This window comes from Hyaloscypha bicolor (genome assembly GCF_002865645.1).
Source record: "Hyaloscypha bicolor E unplaced genomic scaffold K444scaffold_136, whole genome shotgun sequence".
Lineage (NCBI taxonomy): Eukaryota > Fungi > Ascomycota > Leotiomycetes > Helotiales > Hyaloscyphaceae > Hyaloscypha > Hyaloscypha bicolor.
Genome location: NW_020194638.1, coordinates 490,746 through 517,613, shown reverse-complemented (window position 1 = coordinate 517,613; position 26,868 = coordinate 490,746). Strand labels below are relative to the sequence as shown.

At 49.2% G+C, this 26,868-nt stretch overlaps 11 protein-coding genes across 11 annotated transcripts; 6 read left to right on the top strand and 5 right to left on the bottom strand.

Annotated features, from left to right (window-relative positions):
• The first annotated feature begins 662 nt into the window (after positions 1-662).
• On the top strand, positions 663-2,894 carry K444DRAFT_618401 (uncharacterized protein). Its single transcript, XM_024881315.1, has 4 exons — positions 663-851; positions 996-1,374; positions 1,423-1,615; positions 1,670-2,894. Exons 1-4 carry the CDS (start codon positions 769-771, stop codon positions 2,818-2,820), a joined length of 1,806 nt encoding a protein of 601 aa, XP_024730840.1. The 5' UTR covers positions 663-768; the 3' UTR covers positions 2,821-2,894.
• A 454-nt stretch (positions 2,895-3,348) lies between these two features.
• K444DRAFT_618400 (uncharacterized protein) lies at positions 3,349-4,031 on the top strand. Its single transcript, XM_024881314.1, has one exon. The coding sequence runs from the start codon at positions 3,435-3,437 to the stop codon at positions 3,690-3,692; it is 258 nt and encodes an 85-aa protein (XP_024730839.1). The 5' UTR covers positions 3,349-3,434; the 3' UTR covers positions 3,693-4,031.
• Positions 4,032-4,287: 256 nt separating this feature from the next.
• Positions 4,288-5,217, bottom strand: K444DRAFT_618399 (DJ-1/PfpI family protein-like protein). Its single transcript, XM_024881313.1, has one exon. It carries the CDS (start codon positions 5,042-5,044, stop codon positions 4,346-4,348), a length of 699 nt encoding a protein of 232 aa, XP_024730838.1. The 5' UTR covers positions 5,045-5,217; the 3' UTR covers positions 4,288-4,345.
• A 793-nt stretch (positions 5,218-6,010) lies between these two features.
• K444DRAFT_570439 (high affinity methionine permease) lies at positions 6,011-8,391 on the bottom strand. The gene is made up of 6 exons (XM_024877267.1): positions 8,129-8,391; positions 7,879-8,078; positions 7,363-7,821; positions 7,204-7,305; positions 6,965-7,145; positions 6,011-6,902 (listed from the first exon to the last, which is right to left on the bottom strand). The coding sequence occupies exons 1-6, from the start codon at positions 8,322-8,324 to the stop codon at positions 6,121-6,123; spliced, it is 1,920 nt and encodes a 639-aa protein (XP_024730837.1). The 5' UTR covers positions 8,325-8,391; the 3' UTR covers positions 6,011-6,120.
• A 669-nt stretch (positions 8,392-9,060) lies between these two features.
• Positions 9,061-11,729, top strand: K444DRAFT_540412 (uncharacterized protein; the record flags this gene model as incomplete). The annotated part of the gene is made up of 3 exons (XM_024875712.1): positions 9,061-9,145; positions 9,256-11,463; positions 11,524-11,729. 3 exons carry the CDS (start codon positions 9,061-9,063, stop codon positions 11,727-11,729), a joined length of 2,499 nt encoding a protein of 832 aa, XP_024730836.1.
• A 274-nt stretch (positions 11,730-12,003) lies between these two features.
• Positions 12,004-13,820, top strand: K444DRAFT_132253 (uncharacterized protein). The gene is made up of 4 exons (XM_024870463.1): positions 12,004-12,297; positions 12,368-12,491; positions 12,543-13,495; positions 13,553-13,820. Exons 1-3 carry the CDS (start codon positions 12,277-12,279, stop codon positions 13,493-13,495), a joined length of 1,098 nt encoding a protein of 365 aa, XP_024730835.1. The 5' UTR covers positions 12,004-12,276; the 3' UTR covers positions 13,553-13,820.
• K444DRAFT_132240 (uncharacterized protein) lies at positions 13,666-14,141 on the top strand. The gene is made up of 2 exons (XM_024870462.1): positions 13,666-13,892; positions 13,957-14,141. The coding sequence occupies exons 1-2, from the start codon at positions 13,778-13,780 to the stop codon at positions 14,124-14,126; spliced, it is 285 nt and encodes a 94-aa protein (XP_024730834.1). The 5' UTR covers positions 13,666-13,777; the 3' UTR covers positions 14,127-14,141.
• A 15-nt stretch (positions 14,142-14,156) lies between these two features.
• K444DRAFT_667616 (uncharacterized protein) lies at positions 14,157-17,184 on the bottom strand (the record flags this gene model as incomplete). The annotated part of the gene is made up of 3 exons (XM_024887318.1): positions 14,157-16,394; positions 16,458-16,601; positions 17,059-17,184. The coding sequence occupies 3 exons, from the start codon at positions 17,182-17,184 to the stop codon at positions 14,157-14,159; spliced, it is 2,508 nt and encodes an 835-aa protein (XP_024730833.1).
• A 537-nt stretch (positions 17,185-17,721) lies between these two features.
• On the bottom strand, positions 17,722-18,885 carry K444DRAFT_540593 (FAD/NAD(P)-binding domain-containing protein; the record flags this gene model as incomplete). Its single annotated transcript, XM_024875724.1, has 1 exon — positions 17,722-18,885. One exon carries the CDS (start codon positions 18,883-18,885, stop codon positions 17,722-17,724), a length of 1,164 nt encoding a protein of 387 aa, XP_024730832.1.
• Positions 18,886-19,368: 483 nt separating this feature from the next.
• On the top strand, positions 19,369-21,594 carry K444DRAFT_540421 (uncharacterized protein; the record flags this gene model as incomplete). Its single annotated transcript, XM_024875713.1, has 3 exons — positions 19,369-19,845; positions 19,960-20,310; positions 20,362-21,594. The coding sequence occupies 3 exons, from the start codon at positions 19,369-19,371 to the stop codon at positions 21,592-21,594; spliced, it is 2,061 nt and encodes a 686-aa protein (XP_024730831.1).
• A 1,367-nt stretch (positions 21,595-22,961) lies between these two features.
• On the bottom strand, positions 22,962-26,821 carry K444DRAFT_618392 (DUF676-domain-containing protein). The gene has a single exon (XM_024881312.1). It carries the CDS (start codon positions 26,617-26,619, stop codon positions 23,083-23,085), a length of 3,537 nt encoding a protein of 1,178 aa, XP_024730830.1. The 5' UTR covers positions 26,620-26,821; the 3' UTR covers positions 22,962-23,082.
• Between the last annotated feature and the right edge of the window lie 47 nt (positions 26,822-26,868).

Sequence of the window (26,868 nt, the reverse complement as noted above, 5' to 3'; positions counted from 1 at the left end):
CGCGCCGACGAGCGACTCCTACTTTAAGAGGAGAGCTCCCCTTGGTGGGACCCCTATCGGCGGAACAGGCCCTGTCAGGAGAGGGATCGCGGTGCATGGCCCGCATGTCACGGTTTCGGGGCTGAGTCCTCCACCCTTCACCACTTTGGGGGCCGGAACCTCTCCATCCTAATCGATTACTGGAGGAAGCTGGCAAAACCATGCAATTGATGAATCGATCTGCATGATGCAGTGAGATTCTCACCCCACGTCGACGTTGACCAGAATTGCATCGTGAACAGCAAACAGCAGGCAGCAGACAGGTGACAGATCACATCCACACTGACAGCAAACAATGTGTTTTGGCGGCGTGTGGAACATTGTGAACCAACAAAATGCATCGGTCCGTTCCGCATACTGCTGGCAGCTGGAAAGACTGGTGGTAGAGGGGATGGAGGGGTCGTGTGGTTCAATCCCCAAAGCCCCGCCTGGGGTCAGGAGCCTTTCCCCATCCTCTCCCTTGCCCCTGATGCCAGCGCAAACCCTGTCACCGAAGCCTGGCAAACCTATTGGCTTCCTGAAAACCGGACTCGATTGAGTGCAATATGCGCCGCAGTCGCGCAGGCCAAGCCCCAAAGCTGCTCGGACTTTCAGATTCCTGAACGTCCGATCCTCCGTCCACTCTGACTACGACGATGGCGGGTTCCTTTCACATTAGCACCGACGCGAAGTCCGCATCGAACAATCTTCTAATGCTTTCAATGTATGGTTGATATGTCGATTGTATGAATGGCTTCCAAAGTTCCCATGGAGGCCACTGAGGGGGGGGAGCCCGTTTGGTTTGAGGACCCACGGAAAGCTGGCGCGAATGAGTACGTCCCGTGTCTTTCGTACAATAGCAAACCACTCGCAAAGCCCGAAAGGGACAGTTTGGAGGTTTTGCGAAGCTGCTGAAGATTGCGATCTGCTACCCCGCATTTGGCCTGTATTAAACTATCCACTGACATGGAGTGTAGGCAGCTGCTAAAACCCGCGAAAGACGTCGTACGAGGGCGAGACCAATTCAAACAAAGGCTGCAAGGCTTTCTGAAGAAGAGTCGAGGGAATGCCGACCCTCCAAAGACGAAAGAAGATCTAGAGAAGGAGATTGCAAAATACGACTACTCGAATCTGAAGAACGAAGCAGGCAATATTTTGAATGCCGCGGCGCGGGTCAACTCGACATACAACCGAGAGCGACAAGAAGGAAGGAAAAAAGTCGGGCGGATTGCGCAGGAATTTATCAACTCATTTTCGGAGTTCTTGGGTGTATACTCGGGGATTGTCAATATTATGAAAGGTGCGGGGCAGATATATGGGGAAGTGGCGTATGAGACGCTCTCGGTTTTGTTTATTGTATGTCTCCCAGACAGCTCCTTGATGGATCGCTACTGAATATGCTAGGTGGTCGTCAATAAGAGTGGAAATGACAACGGCATGGCAGATTTGCTGCAGGAAATGCGGAAATCATTCCCACGGTTGGACGATTGGACTCTGATATACCCGACTCCTTCGATGAAGCAAGTTGTGGCGGAAGTTTATAAAGAGGTTATAACGTTTGCGCGTGACGCGTCGGTGTATTTCACAAGATTCAGAAGTAAGACCACTCCCGACTTTCGTGAATGGATGAATACTGATTCGTCCCCTGCAGCCCGGTTTTGGAAGGCGCTTGGAAACCCTCCCGCAATGGGCATCGAGAAGACTGCCTCCGTAATTCACAGCAAACTTGCCGAGGTGATGTCTGAGGCAATGGTCAACCTGCACAAACGAAACCAACAAATTCAACTCACGGTTGAAGAGTCAAAGATTACTTTAGAAGAATCGCACTCGACGATTCAACGTCTGGAGAGCATGCTAGAAGAAGCCCGACTTGAGAACGAGAAATATCGACAACAAGAAGAACAGGAAAAAGAAGATGAGGACAAGCAGCGCCTGGAGACATTTAAAGGCATTCTAGAAATCGTCACCTACCCAACCGCGCCTTCAAATCCAGATATCTGCGCCCACATGCTGACCAAAGCCTTCGACTCCCACAAAAAGAACCACTACCAACACATGACCCGCACCCTGCTCGAGTCACTTCCAACATACAAATCTTGGTTTGCTTCCTCGGAATCTTCGGTCCTCCTCCTCGCTGGTGAAACAAACACCAACGCACGCGCCGGCAGGGGCTATACGCACTCCTGGCTCTCACCTGCCACACTCTTTGCCGTTGACATTCTCCGCGAGAATGATGAAAGAGGTGCATATTATTGCTGCCATCCCGGCGCGAGGACAGATGACAACGATCTCGATATCTATTTGGCAAAGGATCTGCTCATCAAACTCTCTTACAAACTCCTGGAATCCCAGCCTAAAGTTCTGAGGAGGAAGATGGCACAGCTGCAATCCATTGTCACTAAACCGTTTTGGACACTCCTCGACCCGCAAAAACTCGAGCATCGGAGACTCGAATCATGGGAACTGAAAGAAAGGCAGAAAAACGCATTGGACTCTTGGTTTTCTCTCCTCCGTGAGATTCTCGAAGAGTTGAAAGAGGAAGGTAACGAGGGCAAGTTCACGTATTTGATTATTGACAGGATGGATCTTGTAGAGATGAAGGTGAGCTATTTCATGGATGAGCTTGTGAAGCTTGTGAGCAATGAGAATGTGAAGGTTAAAATACTGGCGGTTTTGGATACGGTGAGGGGTGAGTGGGATGAGGATTTGAGTGTTGTGGATGCGAGGGTCTTGGTTGTTCAAGGACTGGATCAAAAGCCGGCGGGGACTTTTGGACATACGTCTGCCATTGAGGACAAGTAGGGAGGTGTCGATATTTTATAATAAACATATGGATGAGTGAGCATAAGTAATGAAAAGCATTTCTGCAAGCCGAAGTTGCCATAAGGTAAATGTTGCACTGAACGGTCGACTAGCATTGTCCTGTGTCTTGACTCTCGAGCGACTCCGCTTCACTCTCCCATATCTGCCTTCCAACATCTGGCTCCGGCGCCTGTTTGATTCTTTCTATCCTGAAAGGTGTTCCGAATTTCCCTATCGTTTGGGTGAATCGAATTTAGTGGTGTCATGCTCGAATACCAGGAAGGATCCCAACTTCTTCCTCGACACAACCTCGTCTTTCCAACTCAAACAACACCTCCTCAAAGGGACTGGCTCCCAAGGAAGTAGCACACTCTTGCGTACGTATTCTTCGCGAATACTGCACATAGCTGATCTTACCTCCGACGGGCTGACTTTCTAGCTTCGCTTCCTCCCCATCTTGCTAAAGTGGGATAGCCGGTGTCCCACCCAACGCCCCCCCCCCCTTTTTTTTTTTGAGTAGACAGGGCTAACGAAGTCAAAATAGCCTGCAAGAACGAGAACCTCAAAGATCACCTCTACATTCTCATCGAACTTGGGTTAAGCACGCATGGACAATGGCTCCTCAACCTTGCACCTGGTGCAACCGAACACCTTCAACTTCCTCCGGCTCCGAACAAACAGCCTTCAAAGTCTGCGGTGCCTGCAATCTCGTTTTTTACTGCTCTACTGGATGTCAGAAATCGGATTGGAAGTACCACAAACTAGTCTGCAAGCAATACGGAGGGTCCATGTCGTCCACACCGCGTCCTTCTCAACTTTACAAGCTGGCGCTGGTGTTCCCTATCGATACCGACAGCCCGGCATTCCGCTAGGTTGAGTTTAAGTACGAAGACGCAGGTCCAGAGTCATGGGAGGAGCCTGTCCATCAACCACACCTTGGTCCTGCTGACTCCGACGGAGAAGTCTATTTCAATCGCGTGGAGATCTCGAAAAGATTGCATCCTGAATTCCCTTCCGAACAAAGGTATGATCTAGATCACACCATTATCGCATACGTCCGAGATAATTGTATAAACGATGGATCCGAGGAATTAAAGCATCGAAAAGATGGACAACGGCGAACGACCAACGAAATGGAGAGGCCCGATGCTTGCTTTTAGTCTCCCGGGAAACAGTGATGATCCGCCCTTCTTCCAGGACTTCAATCTGGCAGACTTTCTTGGTGTGCATGACGGACTGGACCGGAGAGACACTGGAAATCGCTTCGTTGCGCTTTCCGGTGATGGAACTCGTCAATGCTTCAACTTCGGAGCTAATTGGCAGGTTTGATTGGTTATGGATAGTTGGATGTAAATCCTTACTTCTTTAATACTTTGGCCAGGGCCCGCCTCTGCTTCTAATCATAAGTCAAGTCTTCACAAAATTGTCCATTGATTGCTCTTCATTCTTGCAAAAAAAATTTATTGTGTCCTGAGTGCAAAGTATGGGAACGATCGACATGAACTTGCTAGAATAGCTCGGATTTTCAAACCGAGAATGGGTTGTTCCCATTGATGCCTGCCCCATGCTGCTGAGGAAGCACCCTATTTCCCTCGATATCCCTTGGCTCAAAATCTAAGCCATAAAATGTCGACTTCGCTAACTCCATCCCGTAATTTTTAATGAGCCAATGCGCCATCATGTCCATCCCAGCACAGGCACCTCCCGAAGTCCAAATCTTGCCGTCCTCAACCCACTGCTTCTCCACCCACTTCACCTTGGGCGCCACCTTCTTCGCAACCTCCAACACGCCATGATTCGTCGTCGCAGTCCTCCCATCGAGAACTCCAGATGGCGCAATCGCCAATCCACCAGTACAAGTCGTAAACAAGTGGCCGCCAGCCTTCACATGCTGCCTAATGAACTCCGCGAACCGATCAGGGAGCACGTACTTCGAGGGGTCTGGGCCGCCGACGAGTAGGAAGTCGAGGGGAGGACAGGTGTCACAGGTCGTTGTTGGGACGACTCTCAGGCCGCCAGTCATTTGGACCGGATTCATGGTTTCGGCAATGTGGTGGAATTTGATATCGATGGCTTTATCAACCATCTTGGAGGCCCCAGGGAAGCCGGCGGCCGCCAGGGAGGTCATGAGCTCCTTTGAGGAACAGGAAAGAATGTCGAGAGGACCGGCTACATCGAGAACTTGGTACTGGATCATGAGGAAGCCAAAGTTGAGAGGCGCCATGTCGAAGAACGTGTTAGAGTAATGAAAGGGGACTCTTTTGATAGAAATTGATTGAAGATTGAGATTTTGGAATGGAGTTCGAGGACAGGCCTTTATAGAAACTAGAGAGGGAGTTTGAACTCGTTTGGAATCACCGGTTGAGCATATTTCCTGGGAATATTGACGCGGATATTGTAGGATATACGATTTCGGATATCCATTTTCCTGCCACAGCGCCCGGGTTTGCTTGACGATTTTGACCTCCCTTTTAAACCTTAATAATTCACCACACAACTATATGACATTCAGAAACCAAAAATTTGTAGTGAATAGCTTTTTGAACTATAAGAATATAAAGTTTGTTTTTATTTTAATAAAGGTTTAGCTACGTAGTTTAGATTGGCAGTAGAAACTTTTAATGTTCCTTTAATTTAAGCGAGACCCGGGCACTGTGGCAGCCCAACGGATAGAGAACAGGGAGCAGCCGCGTGGCACTGCTGAAAAGGAAGCAAATGTCACCCCACACCCATCCGACAGACTTCATGATGTCTCTAATATGCGTAAAAGTTATTGTATCTCCGATGGACCACGTTGACATCCGTCTCCGGAAAGATTGAGATTTGAGGCCTGGCAAGAGCCGCGGGCGACTTGGGTGAGGGCCGAAGTCTACTGGCAGCAAAATTAGATTTGAATAATCTGAAGTCAAGAATTTATGATTGTATATCTCATAAGGTGGTTTAATCTACCAAAATCAGTGTACCTCTCGAAAAGGAAGAGAAAACGAGAAGCAACGAACCATCAGAAAAGTGGCAGTCACGTGACCTCTACAAACACATACCAGATCAGTCACCACGAGTTTAAACGAGACACAAGCCTCTGTAATCATCAAAGCACCGTCATCAATTGGTAGAATGACAATTGGAGATAGGAAGATCGGTTTTCTCAGAGAGGTGGGATCTTCGCATAAATAGACTTTCGCGAGATGGAGGCAGGGTCAATTTAGCTTTGAATTAGGTTTAAATTAAGGCAGACTGAGGAAATTCGTGTTGGCCGTTGATCGCTCTGGTTCAAATAGTGGGGGTAGATGAGAGACAAAATTAAAAGCTCTCTCGTGACCTTCGACGCTCCTCCATCTGTCCCGGGTGTTGACCATCTGGTGTATATTCTTTATCAACCCATGCCTGATATACCGTCTCATGAGTCTGCACCGGCGGTCCATCTGGCTCAGGATCATTCTCAATAATAACTTCTTTCTCGACCTGAAAGACCACTCCCTCATTCCGAGTCCTTCGCATAGCATACAAATTGAAGCCAACATACCAAAGCAGACCAAAGCCGAGTATACTCCACGCAACAGTCGGCGTCGTGAACCAAGGGATGACAAACTTGTTTTTTGCATAGCTGCCGCTTGGGGGAACCCAAGAAGCAATGATTGGGTATGCACTGCCGACTGCAAATGTGATTGCGCTGATGATGCTGAGATACGGATTGAAATTGGACTTCCTTCTCCAACCTTCGCGGCTGCTGAATCGCAGCTTCAACATTCCGATGGCGATGGCACACCCGAATATCGCAATGATTGTGTAGGAGTAGAGGTTGACGAGGGTTCCATAGGCAGTTGTCGGGTCCAGGTGGATTGTTGCAAGGATCATGATGACGGTGAAGACCCAGTGAAGGAAGAGCGCTCCAAAAGGAGTTTCTTGAGAGTGCTCTTTAGGAGCCATCCACGGCTGTTTTAGCAGCCAGTTGAAATTCCTGGTGACGAACGCGTGATTGCCATTTTCGATCCAGGATAAAAAGCGTCCAAAGGAAAGGTTCTTTGTCTGGGCGAAGAATTTCGCGTTGGGAAGGATTCCCTCTTTCGCAATTTCTTGTTTCACTGAATCCCCAATTTAGCGATACGAATCAAGAGGAATATACTTTAGCTGAGATAGTGCTGACCTCTTGCTGCTGTAAATGTCATAACCACAATATTTCCAAGACTTGAGATAGCCATGAATGCAGAAAGAATACGCTGGGGAAGGTAATGGTCTTCAGACAAAGTTCCATAGGTTAATTGGAAAAACATGAGGGCAACGTTATTGGATGGATCCAGCTGAGATTCTTTCGGAACCACCACCATCTTCACACAGAAGTCAGCATATAAATAAAACATCCTGGTAGACAATCATTGTGCTTACGTATGCAACGTTGACGAGAAGATAAAGGACAACGATGATTGTAACACCGATTGACGTTCCAATAGGCATTGTCTTCCGTGGTCTGCGAATCTCGCCAAGCACCTGGATCCGGTCAGTCTACTTCCGTGAGGGTGATAACGGGGGATCAGAGTAGCCTACATAGTTTGGCTGATCGAACCCACTCCAAGCAAAGATTACTGCAAGAAAAGCTTGAGTGTATCCGTAAGATTCATTCGACGAATTTGCAAAGGCACGGTTCAATGCCATATTGTCACTCGCATACGTCGGTGTGTGGAAAGCACCGGCCCAAGCACATATCCCTGTGATGATAATCAACAGCAGCATGAGAACCTTGATCAATGCGAATATGTTCCCTAACCAAATGCCACCTCGGCGAGAGAAGGAGTGAATGAGACAGGCAAGGGTTGCAGCCGCAATCGCAATTCCTCTAACGGCACTATTTGTCACAGGGACATTGGCGGCTTGGAGAACGCGAATCCCAAAAATTAGACAATTGCCCGCCATATTCCCGAGTATGATGTATGTGATACCGAAGACACAGGTAACGAGGAGGACAGTTCGGGGGCGGTAGGCGGGCCAAGTGAAGACATATTGTAACTGTACGTCATGAGCAGATCATTTTCGACCTTGTATAAAGATCTTGAGCAGACTTACGTAGTTTAGTGTTCCCCCAGAACGTGGAATGCCCTGTTCCACGTCTCGGAAAAAATGGCGTGGTGTCGAGAGGCCGAACTCAATATTCAAGTGAGCACCAGCAATCGTATACACGGCGCCGGCGAGCCAGAAAAGGAGAGTGATGCCCACGCTTTGCGTCCCACGCATAATCGTCGACGGAGAATTGAAGATTCCAGTGCCTGTGATTGTCCCATCAGCGTTAAGTTCAACGAAAAATATAAACACAAACCTATAACACGATTGACAACCAACGCAATTACATCCCAGTATCCCAATCTAAATCGTTCTTCTGGTGCTTTCGTGATAATCGCATTTTTGGTGTTTTCCGGCAGAATTACACCGATTGCGGAATCAACACTACTGTGGTCGTCTCGATTCTGAGGATCACTCCCCAGATCAGTACCTTGATAGGTGTCTGAAGCCATTGTCTTAGAAGTGCCTTACACAGAAATGAAGTTGGGATTGAAAACAATCGCTCCAACATGAACGAAGATAGCCGGAAAGGCTACGAGAGGAAGTCAGAGACCCAAGCAGTTCCAATAAATGAAACCCATGCCAAGATTCCCTCGTGTCGGCCCACAAGGCTCTGAAGGATTGTGGCTTACCAGGCTCTCCTGCAAGGCCGTCGTTTTCACTTGGTTGTGGCAGGGCGCCAAGGAAATCCTTTGAAACGTTGTGTAACCCATCTTTAGATAACATTGGACTTTCGGTCCTCTAATGCAAGCCACCAATATCCGAGCCCCAGCAAAAATCGTGCAACAAAGGAAACGACCGAGGGACTCCTCTGAAGCCGGGCGCAAGGCAGTTTAAAACCACGGAACCCATTCTTTTGCATGCAGGCTTGCATATGAGTCTTCCATCACATTCCACAACGTTATCTGAATTCTGCCCCCCCTCATCTCATCACGAAGCCGGGAGCGCCAAGGGGAAAATACGGGCCCGATGAGGCGTCGCGTGCGTTGGAAATATTGACGACGCACATGACTCTTTGGTCTCCTCATCCTTTCATGTCCTTTCTTACTTGCACTGAAGACACTTGAGTGATAGCAACAATAAAGCGCACCAAAGAGACCACCAAACGAACGTATTTCCAAATGAGCAAAGCCTAGAATTTGTGGTTGGCGCGCCACTAGCTGGTGTACCGCCATAATCTTACGAACCATGTTTTCCGCCATCGACATCATTCATGCTGTCAGATTTGCGTGGGACGTATACAATTTGGGGTGGAGTGAAGAGTTGAACGCAAGTAGGTAACATTTTCTGTCATGCCGGAGCCTGTTTTTGGCCGATGCATAAAAGTCGATCGTTGTTCTGTCAAAGGCGCTGGAGAATGCTAATTGTGCGTCCTTCTCTCAGGCAAACAATATGAGGATTTCTGGAACGATGTAAGAAGTCTTGCTGAAAACCTCCAAGATATTTCACGGGTTGTCGAGAACGCCAAAGCGACATGGACTCAACAATCTCTTCAACTTGTGCGGTCCCCTGGACTGCCTTCACAGAAAGATTGGGACCTTACATCCCTGCGCGAGATAATTGGGGACTACCACAAAACACTTACGGACTGCCGGAAACTGCTCGAGGAGAATCCCGAGTTTCGGAAAAATCGCAACTTTGCTTACAATATTGAATGGAATAAGGTGATTCAGCCGAAAGTTGAGCTTCTGCGGAAGAGGCTGGAGTTTCACAACACTAAAATTTTAGTTCTCTTAAGGCCTTTGGAGCTGAACCTTCTTTCTGAGATTCACCGAGATCTCGCAAACCGTATCGATGCAGTCCATCAAACTCTCCTACAATTGCGTGGTCTCCTCATCCCCGACGTCGTGCAAGCCATATCTGAACAAGAAACTGCTGTTGTGGTCGATCTAGATGTCCCTGACGAAATTGAAAGCCGGTTTCGTTTGGCAGCCGAAAGGTCATATCCCGAGATCCGGACAGCTGGAAACTTCCCTCTGCATGCCGGCGCCGATTCATTCGTTGAGTATTTCGAGGAGAGTACTAAAGGCTTCACAGCGAGGGGAAGCTTTCTTGATGCACGAACACCACCAGCGCAACAATACCTCGCACTTCTCAAATGCATTTGGATAATGAGATGCCTGTCAAACTGCGAGGCGCTCCGAAGCGCATCAGCCGATTCCCAATGGCCCGGTTATGTACATCAACTGAGGGAGGATCTCTCCATGGAGTGTCAACGTTTCAAGGCTCCAACCCCTCAGGCACAGCGATTGATTGTTCCAGATCTAAGCGGAATTAGCAATGACGTTGCATATGACATCTGGCCGGCGGAGAATATTGCAGACTACATGTCGCGACACACTGAGGAGCGAGCCTTGGAGGAGGTCCTGAAATTCCCAATGCCGAGTCAGTCCGAGTCCCTGCATCGGGAACTGAAGATTTTGCGACTGGAATCGACCAGATACCGCCTTGTGGAATCCGTTGAAGATAAAAGCACTAAGCCAAACCGCCGCCAAGAGCTCAAGATGGAAATTGACCTCAAGACGGTAAATTTCATGCCTCTGTACGCAATTCCAAGCTCAAGGCCTAAAGCGTTGGAGGTCATGATAGCTTCACCGACTGCAGACATTACTCCGACTTTCCTCGAGCCCAAGCACATCTTCAGCCTCCAGCATCTGCTGACAGGGTACAAAGTATATGGGCGGTATGACCAAGGAATGGTCACAGTGTCCTTCACTATCCCAGGCCAACCTAAACCACTTGAAGAGCATGGGAGACTCCAACTATGGTTGCCGCACCCGTTTCGTAGTTCGTCAACTCCCTCTTCCGGCGCTTCAAGCATTGCTCCGAGCCGATTTGGCAACAGCCGTACAAGTCTCGGTACTGGGATGGAGACCATGTCACTCAATAGTCGCAGCGAACGTACTCCCACTCGGCTCGTCAGTCCCACAAGCCCATTGGGCCCTGTTAGCTCTATTTCCTTCAACATGTCCAGGAACTCGTCCTCGGCGAGTTCTTCCCGCGAGAACGCAATGTCTAACAGAAGGGGAGGCCCTTCAGCTCCGTCGGTTGCTGATTCAATCAATCGAAGTAAAACATCGACATCAATGGGGGACGCTCGAGAAAGCATGACACCAAGTCGCACGAGCTCTCAATCCACAACCAACAAGCTCACAAAGACTCAACGTCCACCCAGCATAGCCCCAAGCACGAGGACGACATCAAGTGTCACTTCCCACACCAGCATGTCTTCAATCACAACTGTCAGTACGGGCACCGGTAGAGCACAGATTCACACCAAACCGGCGAAGCCATTGCTGGTCATTTTCCTGAAAAGTAAAGAAGTAACACAAAAGCTCGCAATTGTCGCCATTCAGGTTGACGAGAAGACGGAAGTTGAACGGGAGCGTTGCGGATGTCGGTCCTCTAATAGCAAGTGCGAGGATAGTTGTATTGAGAGATCCGGGGGTAGTTTGCTTGCGCAGCGTTGGGATGCGGATCGGCTGGGGAGCTGGAATTTGGCGAAGTTGGGTGTCGAGCAAAAGAAGGAGTTGCCGGAAGATGCCTGGGAAGATTTGAAGAGAGTGAAGCTGAAGTTTGATAGCCTTGAAGGTAAGTTGTGCCTTCCCAAATTTCTATTTGAAAGATGTTGGCGTTGACCCAGTCCACTAGATCGGCTTAAGTTCAGTGGGAAGCCTTGCCGCTGCAAACCACTGATGCAACATGATCTATCAGCGTGCGTATTGGAGGGCCATCATGGCGTCTTTGGAATTGTCAAACAGATAGGCAGCCAGAATCTGAGAAACTACCATCAGGCACGCGAGGAAGCTGTGGGACGGAGCATCGAACTTGCCCCATTGCTTGAACACGAGTATTGAGAGACTAAAGCCTGTCAACATCAAGCTCTAGATTTGGATGATGACTGCCGTTGTGTTTCCGGCAATGCTGCTGATGTTGAGGTTTTCATTGAATGGAGGAACGAAAGGAGAAGAGATGGACGGTGAAAACGGAATGTCACGTTTCGAGCTAAGACTTTACACTATGCTCGAAATGGAAGGCTGGTCAACGGCGGGAACTCGCGTCTCTTTCTCCCTCACAACCTCCACTCATTTTCAGCGAAAGGTTCAACCTCCCGACACCAAGTTACACGCAGAATGGCAGTGCTCGGTGAAAGGTGGCGAATTAAAACATGGCTGTCGTCCGCCACGAAAACACCCGTTCAAGGACCCCAGTCTTCTGCTCTGAACGGGTAGCATTTTTGTTCTACTTCTTCTCCAACGCCAAGATGCCCCCATCAGAGGCAATACCACTCAATCCTCCTCATGCTACCGCATTCAATGCTTTCAGGGTTGAGAAGCAGAGTCACCCCGGCCGACAACGAGCCAGATTTGGCCCTTAGCGTCGACGAGAAGTAGAAGCTGTGAGATGAAAGGGCGCGTGTTTGAGGTGCTTAGTTCTCCGCATTCCAGTTAGTATTCTGCGCTTCAGAGCGGGCCGTATGTTAATGGAGATATAGTGTTCACGTGATGACATCTGCGTCTCGTGCCAACAGCTAGTTGTCCATGCACATCAAAGACATACGTTGACGTTCTCGGCATGTATTCGGACTAGTACATCTGATGCAAGTGTGTTTGACTTCTGTGAGATCCCTCCACTGTTGAGATATGCTCAAGTCAGCTGACCAAGCAAAGACATTCCGCCTCCGGGCCAAAATCGAGACATCATACTCACAAAGAGCGAACAACTGTCCACGACAACAATCAGCCTCGACTTCTCGTCTCTGATTACGTGGGATCTAGAATTCCTTGTCGATGACGTGGTGGGCTGGCTCAACAAGTCTACAATTTCCGAAACTAGCAAAGTTGGCATCCTGTCCTCTCCTCGACTCCTCGGTCTCATTCAGCCTTTCATCGAAGATGATATTATGGAACAATTTCATCGCATGATTTACGCCATCTCTCTGGCATACACTCAGCCACACACGCCAAACAGACATCACTTGACCACTCCCGAACTGCTGCAGATTGGGTCCTTTGCTGGCCACAAGTTTCTCAGGAACCTCGACAAGCTATTGAAGCCACAACGTTTGAGGGACTGCTCTCTGGGCCGACTCCGAGCACTTTTTCTTCTAATATTTGGAGCCATTCTGGCGGCTGGTTACACCTCTCCCCAGCCTTCGGGCAACACCCAACAGGAGCTTGCCCAATTCAAGGATACTCAAGATTTCCTATGCCAAATCCTCGCGCACTACCTGCTCTACCTCGGGTCACAAATGAAACTCCCGATTACGAGTGAAACGCAGCAGTTCATTCCGCAGGCAGCGCCTGCCAGGCGGCATAGACAGGGACTGTTCCAATGGGCGATCGCGCCCGAGGTTGAAACATACAACCCGGAGACAACCTCAAACGGGTCACCTCAAGTTACTTCGGTAGATCAATTATCTGAGAACCCATTCGTCCTCATGAAGGGAACAGAAAATGTCAATCACGCTCGCCCTCGCCGTGGGTCAAATAATCAAGGATACGGAGACTACTGCGGCAGCGCTGAGTATGTTTTGCAACATGGTGAAGATTCCGGACTCTTTGATCACACTCAGACGGCCAAAGACGGTTCGCAAGCGCTTTTCGAAGTTTCCTACGGATAGGTAAGTGTTCTCCCAACACTTTTCAGCGTAAGTAATAGTTTTGCTAACTGCCGGAAGTTTTATACTTGCATGATTGCGCCAACACATGGGCCCTGCACAGAATGCAATGGCTGTGGGATTGTGGGAATGCTAATTCCAGTAGATGCGGAAGCTTCATCATCTTCGACACTAAGTGGTGCACCGACATCACGGAAGCACCTACTTGTCTAAGGGAAGAAGTCTGCTGCCTATGGCCAATATGCGGTAAATTTTGTCAAAGTCCAGGCGTTCATCAACCTCATTATGGACGAGACCAAGGTGCATATTGAAGATCGCGATGGCACACTGAGGGAATACGTGAGTAAAGAAGCTATGATCGGAAAGTCTGTTGGGAGGTGGTTTTGCTCCGCTGTGGAAAGTGAGTCGCTCCTGCTTGTTGCTTTCATGAATACTTACTGGAGCTAACCATTCACTTGGTCCAGTGAAGCCCGTTTCTGTGACTAGACCGGGACTGGTAATTGTGAAATTGGGCAACCTCCCACACTTTCTAGCGCCGGAATTTGAGATATTTGCTTTCCATAGGCATGAGTGGCAAGGCCAGCGCGAGAACGCGATTCAGTATAAGATCAAATTGGGCGACGAAAAGGTGTAGTTTAGAACCTGTAGCTTTTCCTAACGTCTTTCACGAGGGCACGAAAAACAAAGGGCTTGTAATGACCTTTCCGCCGTCCCATTCCCGACCAACAAAATACACATCACGTCCACTGGCGTTTCTCTTGAGGACTAGATCTAAAGATCCTTCCACTCGTTTTGGGAGTGTTACATTTGGTACAACCTCGGCTCTCACGAATAGGTTAGCTCCACCCTTGATATATATCTTTTTACCTCCCGGTTTTAGAGCTTCATCCCAACTAGCCTCCAATTCAAATTTGGGCTGAGCCTTATGCGGATTTCCTTTCAGCGCGTCACCCACTTTCACATACCCTCCCAGTTTACCTGCAACAACAATTTTCTCGGGGTGAGATGCTGCTTCAAAGGACAAGTCCACACCATCAAAGTCACCACTCGTTCGTGTATGGAAAGCTACACTTTGAGGTCCAATCTGGGAGATAGCCTCTTCTGGAACATCAGAAACGCCACCAAATGGCTGCATTTCCAAGATTTCAGCTCTATCACATTGTATACCGCCATCCCAAACGGCTTCTCGGTATCGATCATATAGTCTTGCACCGCCCCAGGTGATTCGAACGGTGTTCCACGAAGAAGGTGCCAAATTGGAAAGAACCGCTCTCTCGTGCTGCAAGTCGCGGTCGAAAATGCAGCCAGAAGCGTCATATGCTTGAATGGAGGAGAAACCACGTCCTCCAAAGAACGCATAGTTCAGCGTGGCAGATTGGGTTTCTCCCTCAAAGACAACCTCGTCTCCTTGTCGTGCTTGCGAACCTTTCAATGTCGTGGAAAGCAGTCCAACGAGTCGCTCGCCAGTTGTTGCAAAGGTATTCCGCGCTCTCAAAGCCTTTCCTACCGCAACCCTGTCCAAAGACTGCGAGAGTACACCAGTGAGTCCACCTTTCGTACCAAAGACTGCGGTTCCTGGAACTCCGCCACCACAACGTCCTCGATGCTCGTCCGAATTCGCGCAAACCCCCATTTTCCATCCCCTCTTTACCGCGTCCCGAAGCAACCACTCGAATTGACCCCACGCACTTCCAATTTCCAGCAGCCGCTCCAATCGGGGATGATGCCACCCCAGATTACAACGCCTACCTCCCACGTGAGGAATCAAAAGGTGTGTCTCAGGGGAATGCGCATATGTGGCATAGAGTTCGTCAAGCGGCCAAGTACCAGGTTGCAATTCTGCGGGACCGTCTTCGTTCCATTCAAAACTACGTGCTACATTGCCCCGCTTGTCAAGAGGAAACTCGGGTGGGTTCGTAACGGGATCGTCAAGGAAAACCACATTGTGGTCACCGCCGGCTGCGCTGTTTCCACACCATTCCGTTCCCGGGAACACGATGAACTCGCCCTCTTGGTTGATTGTATGGATAAGAGAAAGCGTGGATTCCCATTTGGCGGCGGTGATATTGAAGTCGTTGGCTGTATAGCCTACAATGTCGAGGCCGGCAATCTTCTGGGCGTAGGAGAAGTTGTATTCTGTATTATTCGTGCCAACGGTATCGTTCGAGTGTACGTGGAGATCGGCAAAAAGGATCCGTGGGACAAGAGAGCTGGTAGAAACAGAAATTGGTTCTCGGGTGCTGTACTCGGAATTTGTTTTCAAAGATTTCAGTATAAATTCGATGGTATAATCGCCTTCGTCTTTCAAGACGACGCTTTTGAACGCAGCATGCGTCCAGCCAACTGAGGAAATCATTGTCCCCTCTGCAACAACCGGAGATTGCTCTTGGTCAATATCGTTGAATATGGTCAACTTCAGAGATAAACCTTCCTGGTTCGTTGTTACATTTCCCCACAAGTCTCTTGCGTGCACATAGATAGGAAATGGGGTACCAGGTGTGACCAGACGCGGAGAATGTGCCTTGAGATGATTTATTGGCCCACTATGAATGTCAAAGACCAGGTCCGGCTTGATAGCTGCGAATCTCGAAGTCCCAACCGGATCGATGTACCACCTCATTCGAAAGTCGTCTTCAACAAAAGTTTGTGTTCGCGTCCCTTTGGCACCAAATCGACGATCACCTAGCCGGACAATGATTTGATCGCCGGGATTCATGTAACCGTCGACGATATCAATAATCACGGCTTTTTGGAAAGGGCGTTCATGACCCTTTTGATCGAAGCGCACGGCGAGTTCTTGGACTGTTGCTGGTGTTTGCCCTGAGACGAGTGGTCCGGCCAGATATTCTGCTGATACATAATTGTCTCCTGTAGAGTCTGACGTTTGAAATAAAGCCCAATCCTTCAAATAATGTGAGTTAACTTTGCGCGCTAATTTAGGAAGACTTGGGCGATGTATGCTTACAGAATAGAATTTGAAGGTGCCTTTTATCCAAGCTCCGTCAGCAAGTCCGCTGCCGCCCACAGTGTACGTAATCTCGACCTCGGTCCATTCCCCTGCAGTCAACGACGAGACATTACTTGAAAGAGATCCCAGGAATGGGAGAGACTTTATGTAATGATATAGTCCTATAGGCGCAACATATGTTCCAAGACGCTCTCGAAGCTCAACATCAGTGAGAGTCTTCATCATAGACTAGATTTTAAATTGCTGGGTGCGTAATGGAGCAGATTTACACAAATTGACTTATTTCTTGTTTGTAAGAACAGTGAATACCAATGCGAGGAGTCGTTAGTGGGGACGGTTTATAACATATGGCCCTCGCGATGGCGTGCTTTTGGCGGTCAATTCGTAATTGTGAGCGAGATTTGGACACAATAGGAAATGCAAGCGAGCCCCTTTGTTTTATTTTTAACGAACTCACCAAGAAAGTAACATACTAGACAACTCGCCTCCTACTAGGCTAAGAACCCCTCTGTCAAGTACTTTCGTACAACTATGTCACCAATGGTGTGACACTGGCTCCCGCCAAAAACGTATTAACTGCCGTTCAGCCATCACCCACCGCAGTTCCGGTTCCAGCCCCCGCAAAGAAGTTTGACGAGGTCTGATTACCACGGAGAACCCACTCCGCCCAGTGCGACGCAGCGATACCGAACGCGCCTTCATTTGCCTTGGCGTAGGTTGCCATGTGGTCAACATTCTCGTACCCCATGCATTTGGTGGCTTTGAGGGGCGGGTACCATCATCACGCTGGCCTTAATTCACCCTCGCTATCACAATAAAATCCTAGGTCATAGCGAAGTAAGAAATTGACCCAGGCAACATACGGGGTAATGCAACATCTGCAACATATTTCACGGAAACTGGCGCGATGACTGATGGGTGGACGGCTGTGAGCCAAAACTTGGACAAGATTAAAGTAACTCCAATTTGAACGGCGTCAGAAAATCTCAGAACAAGTTTTCAGTCTGCATTCGAATAGTGTTTTTGAAATTTCCCTTGGCCAGAGGGCGATGAAAGCTCTGATCTGGAACCTTCTATTGTTCGGCTGGCCGCGGCCGCAAGGGAGTTTAGTTGTTGCTTTGGTAAACGTCAAAATTGTGTTATTATCGTTGCAAGATGCTCATTATTGTTGTTAAAGAGAGGGTTTCTGAGATAAATACGAATAAAGTATTATTTGGCGAGATGCCCACGAACTGAATTGAAATACTTCATAACCACAAGCCTACATTGCCGCATGTCTCAGGGCCCTCCCTTCCACATACTCTTTTGCTGTATCCACAAAAATATTTCTCCCCTTAACATAAGCCACAAGCAATCCCCAGAGCTTCCAGCCTCCGATCTGTCCAGTAGCATACTTTTTGCCCATCGTGATGAAAATCATCGGCTTTCCAAGCTTGTATTCCTTTACTTCTCCCTTTCCCGTCAAAACGGCATCCAGAGCAGAGAACAGATGAACGATCATTGCGTCGATGACTGTGACTTGCTTCGGCTCAAGATTTCCCACATCTCCGGTGCCCCAGATGTTCTTTGTCCCTGTCACTCGCATGGTTTTGTCCAGAATGATGCTTCCGGTAGAGTCAAGGAGGTTCGCAGGAACGAAAGTCGTATTCAATTTGATGCCGAAGAGGGGTAGGTACAAATCTGCGATGAGGGTGGTGGCATTTGAAAGCTTGATGGTGGTTTGTGCAGCGGCATCGCCATCTCCGATGTTGCTCGCCTTTGAAATGTCGACTTTTGCGTTGTGTATTAATTTTACGCCGAGTTTCCGCAAGTCCTTCTCAACAATTTGCCTGACGCTCGGTTGAACAGTCGATGACCCCAGAACGTGCTCTCCACCGACGACGAGCGTGATTTCCTTCTCAGCTCCATAATGTGCTGCAATTTCTCCAGCAGTTTCCACGCCAGTTGGCCCTGCTCCAGCAATCACGATTGATGTTGCTGCCTTGATCTGCTGCTGAAGTGAGTGCAGAGCATTGAGCGTCTCTTCGTGGGTGCCAACGGGTTTGAATGGCATTTCATTGAGGATCTGGGAGCCGGTGGCAATGACTAGTTGATCATAAGAAAGAGAGCTTTTGTTGCCATCATTCTGGGTTATCTCCATTGTGCTGCTGTCCGGATCGATTTTGGAGGCTTTACCCAAGAGGAACTGGAAGCTCGCCTCAGGGTATCTCGCGAAGCCTGGCTGGATAGGGAGGAATAGCTCATTGTCGGTGAACGTTCCAGGTATGACCCCACGAACAGCAGCAAGATTCCAGTAGAAGTGTGTGTTCGGTGAGACGAGGATCACTTTCAAGTCTTTGACCTTTGGGAGGGTGTACTTGAGGAGTTTGTGTGCGAGAGGGAGGCCTGCCCAGCCAGCACCAAGGATGACGACCGTCTTTCCCATCAAATCTGTTGATCAGCGCAATCAACGATTGTCGATTTTGGAGTCTTTTTGATGCTTGGAAAGAAAGAGAATTGATTACTGGAGCCTTGGTGATTTGAGTTAGATGAGACTAAATGTGTCGTGAAGTTGTTCGGTGAATACTTTAAACAATATATTCCCGACGAACAATGATTTATTCCGCAAAGTGATCGTAATGAGTTTTATTATGGAATCTCTAACCATTATATACAATCGAAGCAAATAGTTGATGCTCGGTCGTTGAAAAATGAGGGACGTCTCGTTCTACGAGCCAATCAGAAGCGCCCTTACCGTAAAGGGGCTCGTTCTGGAAGCGGATTGATTGGCTGATCTATGGCCGAGCGGACACCGAGATGCGCCACGATTCCTCAACGTCCAACATCCCGGGCTTCCACTTCCTGGTGGCATTTGGATCACAAACACAAGACACGCGGCCGAATTCAAAGTCGTCCGTTTGCCGAAGAAATGCCATTGCAACCCCCGGACCCTGCCGGTGATGGTTCAGAACCCCTGAAGATATGGAATTGCGTCAATTGCCGCCGTCGTAAAGTGCGCTGTGATAGGCACCATCCATGCGCCCAATGCACCAGAAATGAGATCGAGTGTGTCTTCCCCGTATCTGGCCGTATCCCTAGCAGAAGCCGAATCGGAGACCGGGCAGTACAGAAGCAATTCGAGCTCATAGGCCGCCTGAGACGGTTGGAAGCAATGGTTGGTGGACTCAGCTCTCAGGTTGAGAATGCGGCAGGAATAAGCCAGATTGATCATCCTGTGGAGGGTTCAGCGAGCGCAGCAAGTGTGACGTCCAGTGAACAAAGTTTCAGCATCTCAAATGTAACTTCCGAGCCACCTCAGGTGCCTGAAAACTTTGGCGTATTGGAGGTTGCCAGAAATGGTGACCTTGTCGTCGGCGAAGGGTTTTGGACGGTCTTTTGCCAAGAGGTGCGTGTCGACTCTAGTATACTTTACTGACTCCATGTGCGGAGTCAGACTGGTCTCTCCTTCCCCCTTTCGTGACGGCTTCTCTTGCGAACTGGTCGCTGACTTCTCCACCAGGTGGAGGATATCTTTGAAGCTGTCCAAGGCCATACAGTCATGAACTTTAACGACGGCAGTAGCTCATCGATGTCAAATGTCTCACCTCATACCGGCTATTACAGTTTCCTTCTCAGAAGTACTTCAGGAGCACGACAGAAGAAGGATGTATACCCTCTCCCTTCTCAGTTGCTGTTCCTCTGGCAAATATACCTGGACAACGTCGATCCCTTCATCAAAATATTACACGCGCCAACCATGACAAAAGCCATTCGCGAAATCAGAAGCAGTTATGAATCACTTGGATCTAGTATGCAAGCCCTTGTTCTCGCCATTTCCTTGGCGGCAATTATGTCGCTCGAGGATGAGGAGGTGAGCCTCCTGCTTGCTGCAAGGATCTATGGCTGACACACTCACTTCAAGGTGAAAGCGAACTTCAATACTGACAGAAATGGCCTTATTGCTCAGTATCGGCTTGGAATTGAACAGGCACTTGAGCAAGCCGACTTTCTGAACCATCCAGATATGACTCTCCTTCAAGCACTCACCATATACTTGAGCGTCCTTCAGCATACCGGCGAGACGAAGATAGCCTGGGTCTTAGCCGGTGTCCTGGTCAGAGTAGCTGCGGCCATGAATCTCCACATCGACGGCTCAAAACATGCCCACATTACCCTCTTCGAGGCCGAGATGCGACGTCGACTCTGGTGGCAGATATGCTTTGTTGATTCGAGATCTGAAGTTTCACAGACTTCTGCATTCAAGCTATCCCAGGATATGTTCGATACCAAGATACCCACCAATACAAATGATGCAGACATTGATCCCAGCATGTCACGACTGCCTCTTCCTTTGCACGGGTGGACTGATATAACCGCCTTCCTTGTTCGCTGTGAAATTTGGAAATTATCTCGCCAACTTCAATCTATCACCGACACCAATCAAAAACGTGAAGTTTTGGAGAGAAGCGAAGCCAGGATCGACGAAAAGTATCTTACGCAGCTTGATCCCAATCAACCACTCCAATCCTTCATTGGAACAAGCATTCGGCTCTTCCTTTCTAAAATCAAACTGATGCTGCCCCCCAAGCCGAACTATGGAAACACAATAGCGGAGACCGAGCCAACAATACCAAGCAGCATATTCACATCGTGTCTGGCAGCGGTCGAGTACACGTACAAGGTACAAAACGAACCTGCTTGGAGTGGCTGGAGCTGGCAAATACGAGGTCGACAACCGCCATGGAATTCTCTGCGCTCCGTTCTTGGCCATTTGAGCACTGGGTCTTGGGAACCACTATACGATCGGGCATTGGCTTCAGCTAAAGGCTCTCTAGAAACATTGCCAGAAGCTGCTCTTAGCAATCCTCGGTACCAGCAGCTCTTGGTGTTGCTTTCAAGAGCACAAAAAAGGGCTAATGAGCATCATCCCCAAGGCTTTGCCCGATTAGCAAATGTACCTGCGGATCTGTTATCCCCAGCGGACTTAAATATATCAACGACATTCGAACAAACAAGCGTCAGCGACAATAGCTCAACTGCGATTCCACAAGAGTCATTCTTAGATATGCAAGATTACTCCGGTGCAGAAATGGATTGGCAGGCCTGGAATGAAATAGCTGGAGATCTGGAGATCTGGGATATGGGTAGCCTTTGATAATCATCTTCTCTGCTTACGCTGCTATACTTGCTTTGAAGTTCAATGTTCCTGCAAATCCGGGACAACTAAATCGCATTAAGTGATTTGCAGGCGTCTAGAATGTACCAGATACGTTAAGGACATTTTGGCACATATCGCCTTGCTTAAATTTTCATTTTACCAGAGTGGCATGGAACATTTAGCTGGCAAACAGGAGAGAACATTTAGAAAATCAGTACGAAGTGACCAAAAAACATTCAGAGTCACAACTCGTTGTATATAAAACTTTAAAGCCGGCCGAAGCATTCATTTTTCATTGCTTTCACCTCCCCAATCCTGCTGTGCTGTATTTGCTCCCATAATTTCAGGTGCCTTGCTCCCATGTACTCACTTGTTATTCTTGCATCTAGTCTTCGTGAACATCTTCATGTCTTTGGGGAGTATCATCTGGTTGTGCTTGAATTCCATCTCCACTCCCTTGTCCTCCCTGAGTGTCATCCCATAATGGTGTGGGTACCGAGGTGATGCAGCAGATCACGTATACCAATGGGTGGAGGTGCAGCTACGATGTCCTTGGTGTGTTTTTGAGTTCCAGGATCATTGGGGTCAAGGTTTTCACTGTGGGCGAGGTCTCGGGCCGTGTTGGACAGGATGAGTGGGTCGATATTTACTCGTGTTGGAGAGACGTGGATGAGGAAACCGGGGGACTGGGAGGGGTAGAAGGAGTGGACTTGCTTTGAGTTCCATGAGTTCATGAAGACACCGGCCCTGGATGTACTAGAAAGAAAACAGTTAGAAGAGAGAGGGAAGGTATTTGCTAAGCTGCGAATCTGATGTTTATGGGTTGAACTATGTCGTTTTGTTTAGGTCGGTACCAGTCAACGAGGTGGTCGTTCTGGGCCACCACCCCTTTCTACTTCCATGCCTCTTGATACTTCTCCACCTTGTTCAGCACCCTCTGCGAATCCACATCTTCTTTCCTTTTCCTTTCATGATGGATCGTGGCAGTTGAACGTTTGAGTTGTGGTTATTGAGGACATTGCGTGAATCTTGTGAAGTGATGGATGGGAGAGAGGTGGGAAATGAAAGGGAATAAAGGGGTGTTCAATCAAGATTTTGTATTTATTCGAATACACTTACGGGCATACGGGCTTATGTGCAAATGGCGTTTAGCTAAACAATAAATCGGATCCGGATCCGAGAGCGCCTCTGACTGCGTAGAGAAGGTGCAAGACAATACAAATCCGATTCTTTCGAACTTCGGCCTTCGGTCAACAATGGAAGGTGAGCTCCCTACGACTGAGTATGTTGTATATTTCCACTGGATAACTTACATGAAGACAGGAACTGCACTTGCAGAATCATGGGGAAGGCAATTGGAAGGTGTAGTTTCCAAAAAGGTATTATGCATTCTGTTCTATGTAAGGGTAAATGTACAACCATCTGCGAATCTTAATCTTCGTCTTTATATCTGGATGTACTTCATACTCACCAATCATCACTCAATCAATCAACGCCTGTATCATGCTTCGCTTGCTCCCCCTCAATGGGAGGAGGCGGTGGTAACCCTCCTAAGCCCAATCCCAACCCTGCAGCCTCGCCACTCAACACCCTCGCAATAGCAGCATCGCTCTCAAACTGCCTATCCTTCGCCTCCGGACTCTTGCTTTCCGCCCTCATCCCCAGAAAAGGATCAATCTCCGCCTTGTCCGTGCATTTCGGACTAGTAGCCTTACCCGCAGGCCCCTTCCCAACAATCTTCTCCGTCCAGTTCCATCCCTCAGAACTCTTCCTCCCACCATGCTCTTGCTCCTCATCAGAATCAATCTCGCTATCCGCCCAATCCCTCTCACTCCAAGCAGCATCGCTGTCTGCCCTCTCATACCGTCCCCTCGTCGCCCCCGCCAAACTCCCACTCGCAACCTGCAAACTGATTCCCGTCCCGGCCATCGCTTTCCCCAGACTACCTTTGCTGATCCCTCGCCCCAGCGCCGAGACGGAATCCTTGGCTTCGCGTTTCTCGGAATCCGTGCGGTCTGCTTCACCTAGCATGTGGATCTCAGGATCATGATCTGGCTTGGGAGTTTCGTTGGTTTCACCACCTTCTTCATCAGGCTTCTCGTTCTCGTCTTTCGCTCTTTCTTGGTTACTTTCCAGATCATCGCGCGTAGTCGCCGCTGCCCCGTCAGAGAAATGTGTATCGCATAAATGTTTAATGACTGGCCAACCATAAGCGTTGGCAAACTCACGACGTACGATCATGTTATTGTGAGCATCTGGCTCTAATCGTACAAGCACCTTTCGCCACGAGAGATCACGATGGTAGGCGCGCGCGATTTTTTCTTCGACTTTCATTGCTGAGCCGTCGACTACGTCGCGGGGGTCTTTGTCAGGATTCGTGTTCTTGGTGTCGTCGTAGTCTTTTGATGAAAGGCTGGAATCGGTGTGCGGTACACTGAGAGCGTTTGGATCGCTTAAAGAGAAGGAGTGCGAGCGTCGACGAAGGTGCAGGGAGCTTGTTGGACGCTTCTTCAAGGGAGGAGGTGGGATGTCTTCGGGGTGGTAGACACGGTCGTGGAAGATCGTTCGGGGACGTTTTGTGGGATCGATTAAGAATTCAACGGAAGGGAGAGGAGGCTTAAGCAGGTCGCCTGCGGACTCGAAGAATGTTGTTTTAGGAGGCGCTGAGAGGCGTTCTGGATCTCCGTGCTCGGCGTCGCCAGTTGTAGCTTTTCCTTCAGCTTTCTTGGGGGATGTTTCGTTGGTTGAGAGAGTAGGGTCTGATTCGCTGCTGCGGATACTGAGCGTTTGGCTGCGCTTGTAGATCTTGCTGTGCTTTGGAGCGTTGTTGTGAGATTTGGTTGACGGATTGGAGGGTTGGAAGAATTTCATGATACTTGCTAGAGGGCCTTCATTGTTGGTAGTCTCGCCGGCTGGGCTTGGGAGATCACTGCCGCCGCCAAAAGACACGGCAGAATGTGGGCGTTCTTTCAGGCTTCTTGCATCATCGTCATCGGTGGCATATGGAGGAGGTTGTGGGACGTCTCCGCCATGGCCTTGTCTTGTTGGAGTATTGTCTCCGGTTTCTTCACTGTCACTCATACCATTTTCTGAAAAGGTCCGCCTCATCGGTGAACCAGAATTTGCACCGGTGATTTCAGCCCATCCCCATCCCGCCATTGTGCCTACCAAGCCGTTTTCTCTCCTGGCCTTTTCGACACGGCCGAGACCTTGCCAGTCAAGAAAGAGCAGACAACTCGTCCGCAGTGGGACAATCCCATCGTTCACGACATTAGAGTAAACAGTGCGATTTCGGAACTTCTTCAAGACAACATGAGCAGGTCCAGTCGGCAAGATCCGCAGAAGAGGTTTTGATTCAGGGGGCGTTTCTCCCTCAATCTTCTTGTGAGCACTCTCACTAATACCTCCAACAATGGCTCCCCATCCACTTCGAGCAATGGTCGGCGGACGCCACGTCAATCCTAGATCCTGACCTGTCCTTCCGACGAGACCAAAGTCTAGGGCAAATTTGACATACAGCGGGTTCTCATTGCTGAGGCCTAAAAATGGTGACGCCATGGCAATAAAATTGATCGGTTTGATCCTGTCGAAGAATTCAGGTGAGTGCTTTTGAATATACGCAACAGCATATGTCTGGATCAGACCACCAAGTGAATGGGCAATGAAGCTAATACTCGTGATCTTGTACGCCAATTTTCTGTCATCGTAAGGCTCCTTGAGAATCGTGCTGTTATGATGACTTGGAATACCGTCTTCCATTTGCTTTGGCAGTTTGTTTGGGTCGGGTTTGAGGGCATGAGAGAGTGCTTCAGCTGCTGATTTCTTAGTGACTGGCTTATATGGCTGATCCGGGTAGGTCATCTGGAGGACGTATTTTGCTAGTCGTTTGCCAAGGTACTTGATACCCCTCTCAGTCCGTACAGCATTTCCAGAGAATCCTCTCACGATAACTTCCTCTTCGTCCTCGTCCTCGTCTAAATCCTCTTCTCGTTGCTGTCCTGGGGGTTTCTTCTCGCCAGTTTCGTCTTTTCGTTCGGCGTTATGGTGCTCCTGTTGACCTTCCCCAGCTTTGGCAGCCTTCTCCTTCTCCTCTTTTCTCCTCCTCGTCCTCCTTTCCCTGGCATCAATCTTGGCCTGCTTCGCCGTAGCATCAATACTCTCCTTTAAATACAACATATCCGCCCCCAAATTACTATGCAGCCCATGCGTCAAAACTACCAAATGGACCTTCTTCTGCCCCTTCTTCCTCCGCTCCTCCCCTTTTGCCTCCGCCTTCGTCATCACACTCTCCATCGCCTGATTGCCCGCAGGCTCCATACACCTCTCATTCCCACTCTCATCCCACTCCGGCATGCGCGGCGAATTCCAAAGACTAGCCGTATCATCCACCCTCACTCTGATCGCCTTACTAAACACTCCCTTAACCAACGCATTATGCTTCCCCTCCTTAGCCCCCACACTCTGCTGATGATCACTTACTTGCCCCGGAACCCCTCCCCCACTTCCACCTGCAGTCGAACTCCCGCCCACAACATGCGAATTAAGGCCCGACACGAACCCCAAACTGAGACTCTTCTCGTCCCTCCCCAGCAAAATCTCATAATGTACCGCCGCACTATTGGAGAATATAACCTGGCTAGACACCTCCACTACCCAAGACACACTCTTCTCCTCTCCATCCCCCTTCCCATGCCCCGCCGCCTCCCTCACAAACTCCGGCACATTCAACGTCGTTGAAAAGCTCGCCCCGGCTTTCAGCTGCGGCTCAAACTCCGGTACTCCCCACGTTCTCGGGTTCTCGAACTTCTCATTGGGATGGAAGTTCGCTGGTGCGGCAGAAGCATAGAGGGTATAGGGACCGTGGATGAATGCAGCGCGGAGTGCGATGGCTGTTGTGTTTTTGATTCGGAGGTGGAGCAGGGAGGGAGAGGGAAGGATGCGGTCGTGTGCCGGGGTATAGGTTATTGTGTAGCGGACGACTTCGCCGATTTTAAGGGTGCCGGATTGGTGGAGGAGGAGCATGGCGTCGGTGATTGTTTATGTCGAGGGCTGTGATGAGGAGGCTTCGGTGTGGGGTAACCTTAGATGGTAGGGCTGACGGAAGAGCTTGTCATAAAGCCATGGTGAATGGTTAGGATCGCAAGCAGATGTTCAAGGTCTGCAAAAGTTAGGGAGTCGGATAGTGGTGGGGCGGAGGATGTTTTGTGGTCTTAGAAGATGCACGCGCCCAGCTCGTCGATAGCTCGTCGATCGCGTTCATGTCCGGCTTCC

Coding starts and splice junctions, on each gene's coding strand:
- K444DRAFT_618400 (XM_024881314.1), top strand. CDS start 3,435: ATGGCTCCTCAACCTTGCACCTGGTGCAACCGAACACCTTCAACTTCC.
- K444DRAFT_570439 (XM_024877267.1), bottom strand. CDS start 8,324: ATGGCTTCAGACACCTATCAAGGTACTGATCTGGGGAGTGATCCTCAG. Junction 8,079..8,128: donor GGTTGTCAATCGTGTTATAG/GTTTGTGTTTAT, acceptor GGACAATCACAG/GCACTGGAATCTTCAATTCT. Junction 7,146..7,203: donor TTCTCGTCAACGTTGCATAC/GTAAGCACAATG, acceptor TTCTGTGTGAAG/ATGGTGGTGGTTCCGAAAGA.
- K444DRAFT_132253 (XM_024870463.1), top strand. CDS start 12,277: ATGAAAGGGCGCGTGTTTGAG. Junction 12,298..12,367: donor TGAAAGGGCGCGTGTTTGAG/GTGCTTAGTTCT, acceptor ATGGAGATATAG/TGTTCACGTGATGACATCTG. Junction 12,492..12,542: donor TGCAAGTGTGTTTGACTTCT/GTGAGATCCCTC, acceptor GACCAAGCAAAG/ACATTCCGCCTCCGGGCCAA.
- K444DRAFT_618399 (XM_024881313.1), bottom strand. CDS start 5,044: ATGGCGCCTCTCAACTTTGGCTTCCTCATGATCCAGTACCAAGTTCTC.
- K444DRAFT_618392 (XM_024881312.1), bottom strand. CDS start 26,619: ATGCTCCTCCTCCACCAATCCGGCACCCTTAAAATCGGCGAAGTCGTC.
- K444DRAFT_132240 (XM_024870462.1), top strand. CDS start 13,778: ATGGACGAGACCAAGGTGCATATTGAAGATCGCGATGGCACACTGAGG. Junction 13,893..13,956: donor GTTTTGCTCCGCTGTGGAAA/GTGAGTCGCTCC, acceptor CACTTGGTCCAG/TGAAGCCCGTTTCTGTGACT.
- K444DRAFT_618401 (XM_024881315.1), top strand. CDS start 769: ATGGCTTCCAAAGTTCCCATGGAGGCCACTGAGGGGGGGGAGCCCGTT. Junction 1,375..1,422: donor CGCTCTCGGTTTTGTTTATT/GTATGTCTCCCA, acceptor TGAATATGCTAG/GTGGTCGTCAATAAGAGTGG. Junction 1,616..1,669: donor GTATTTCACAAGATTCAGAA/GTAAGACCACTC, acceptor CGTCCCCTGCAG/CCCGGTTTTGGAAGGCGCTT.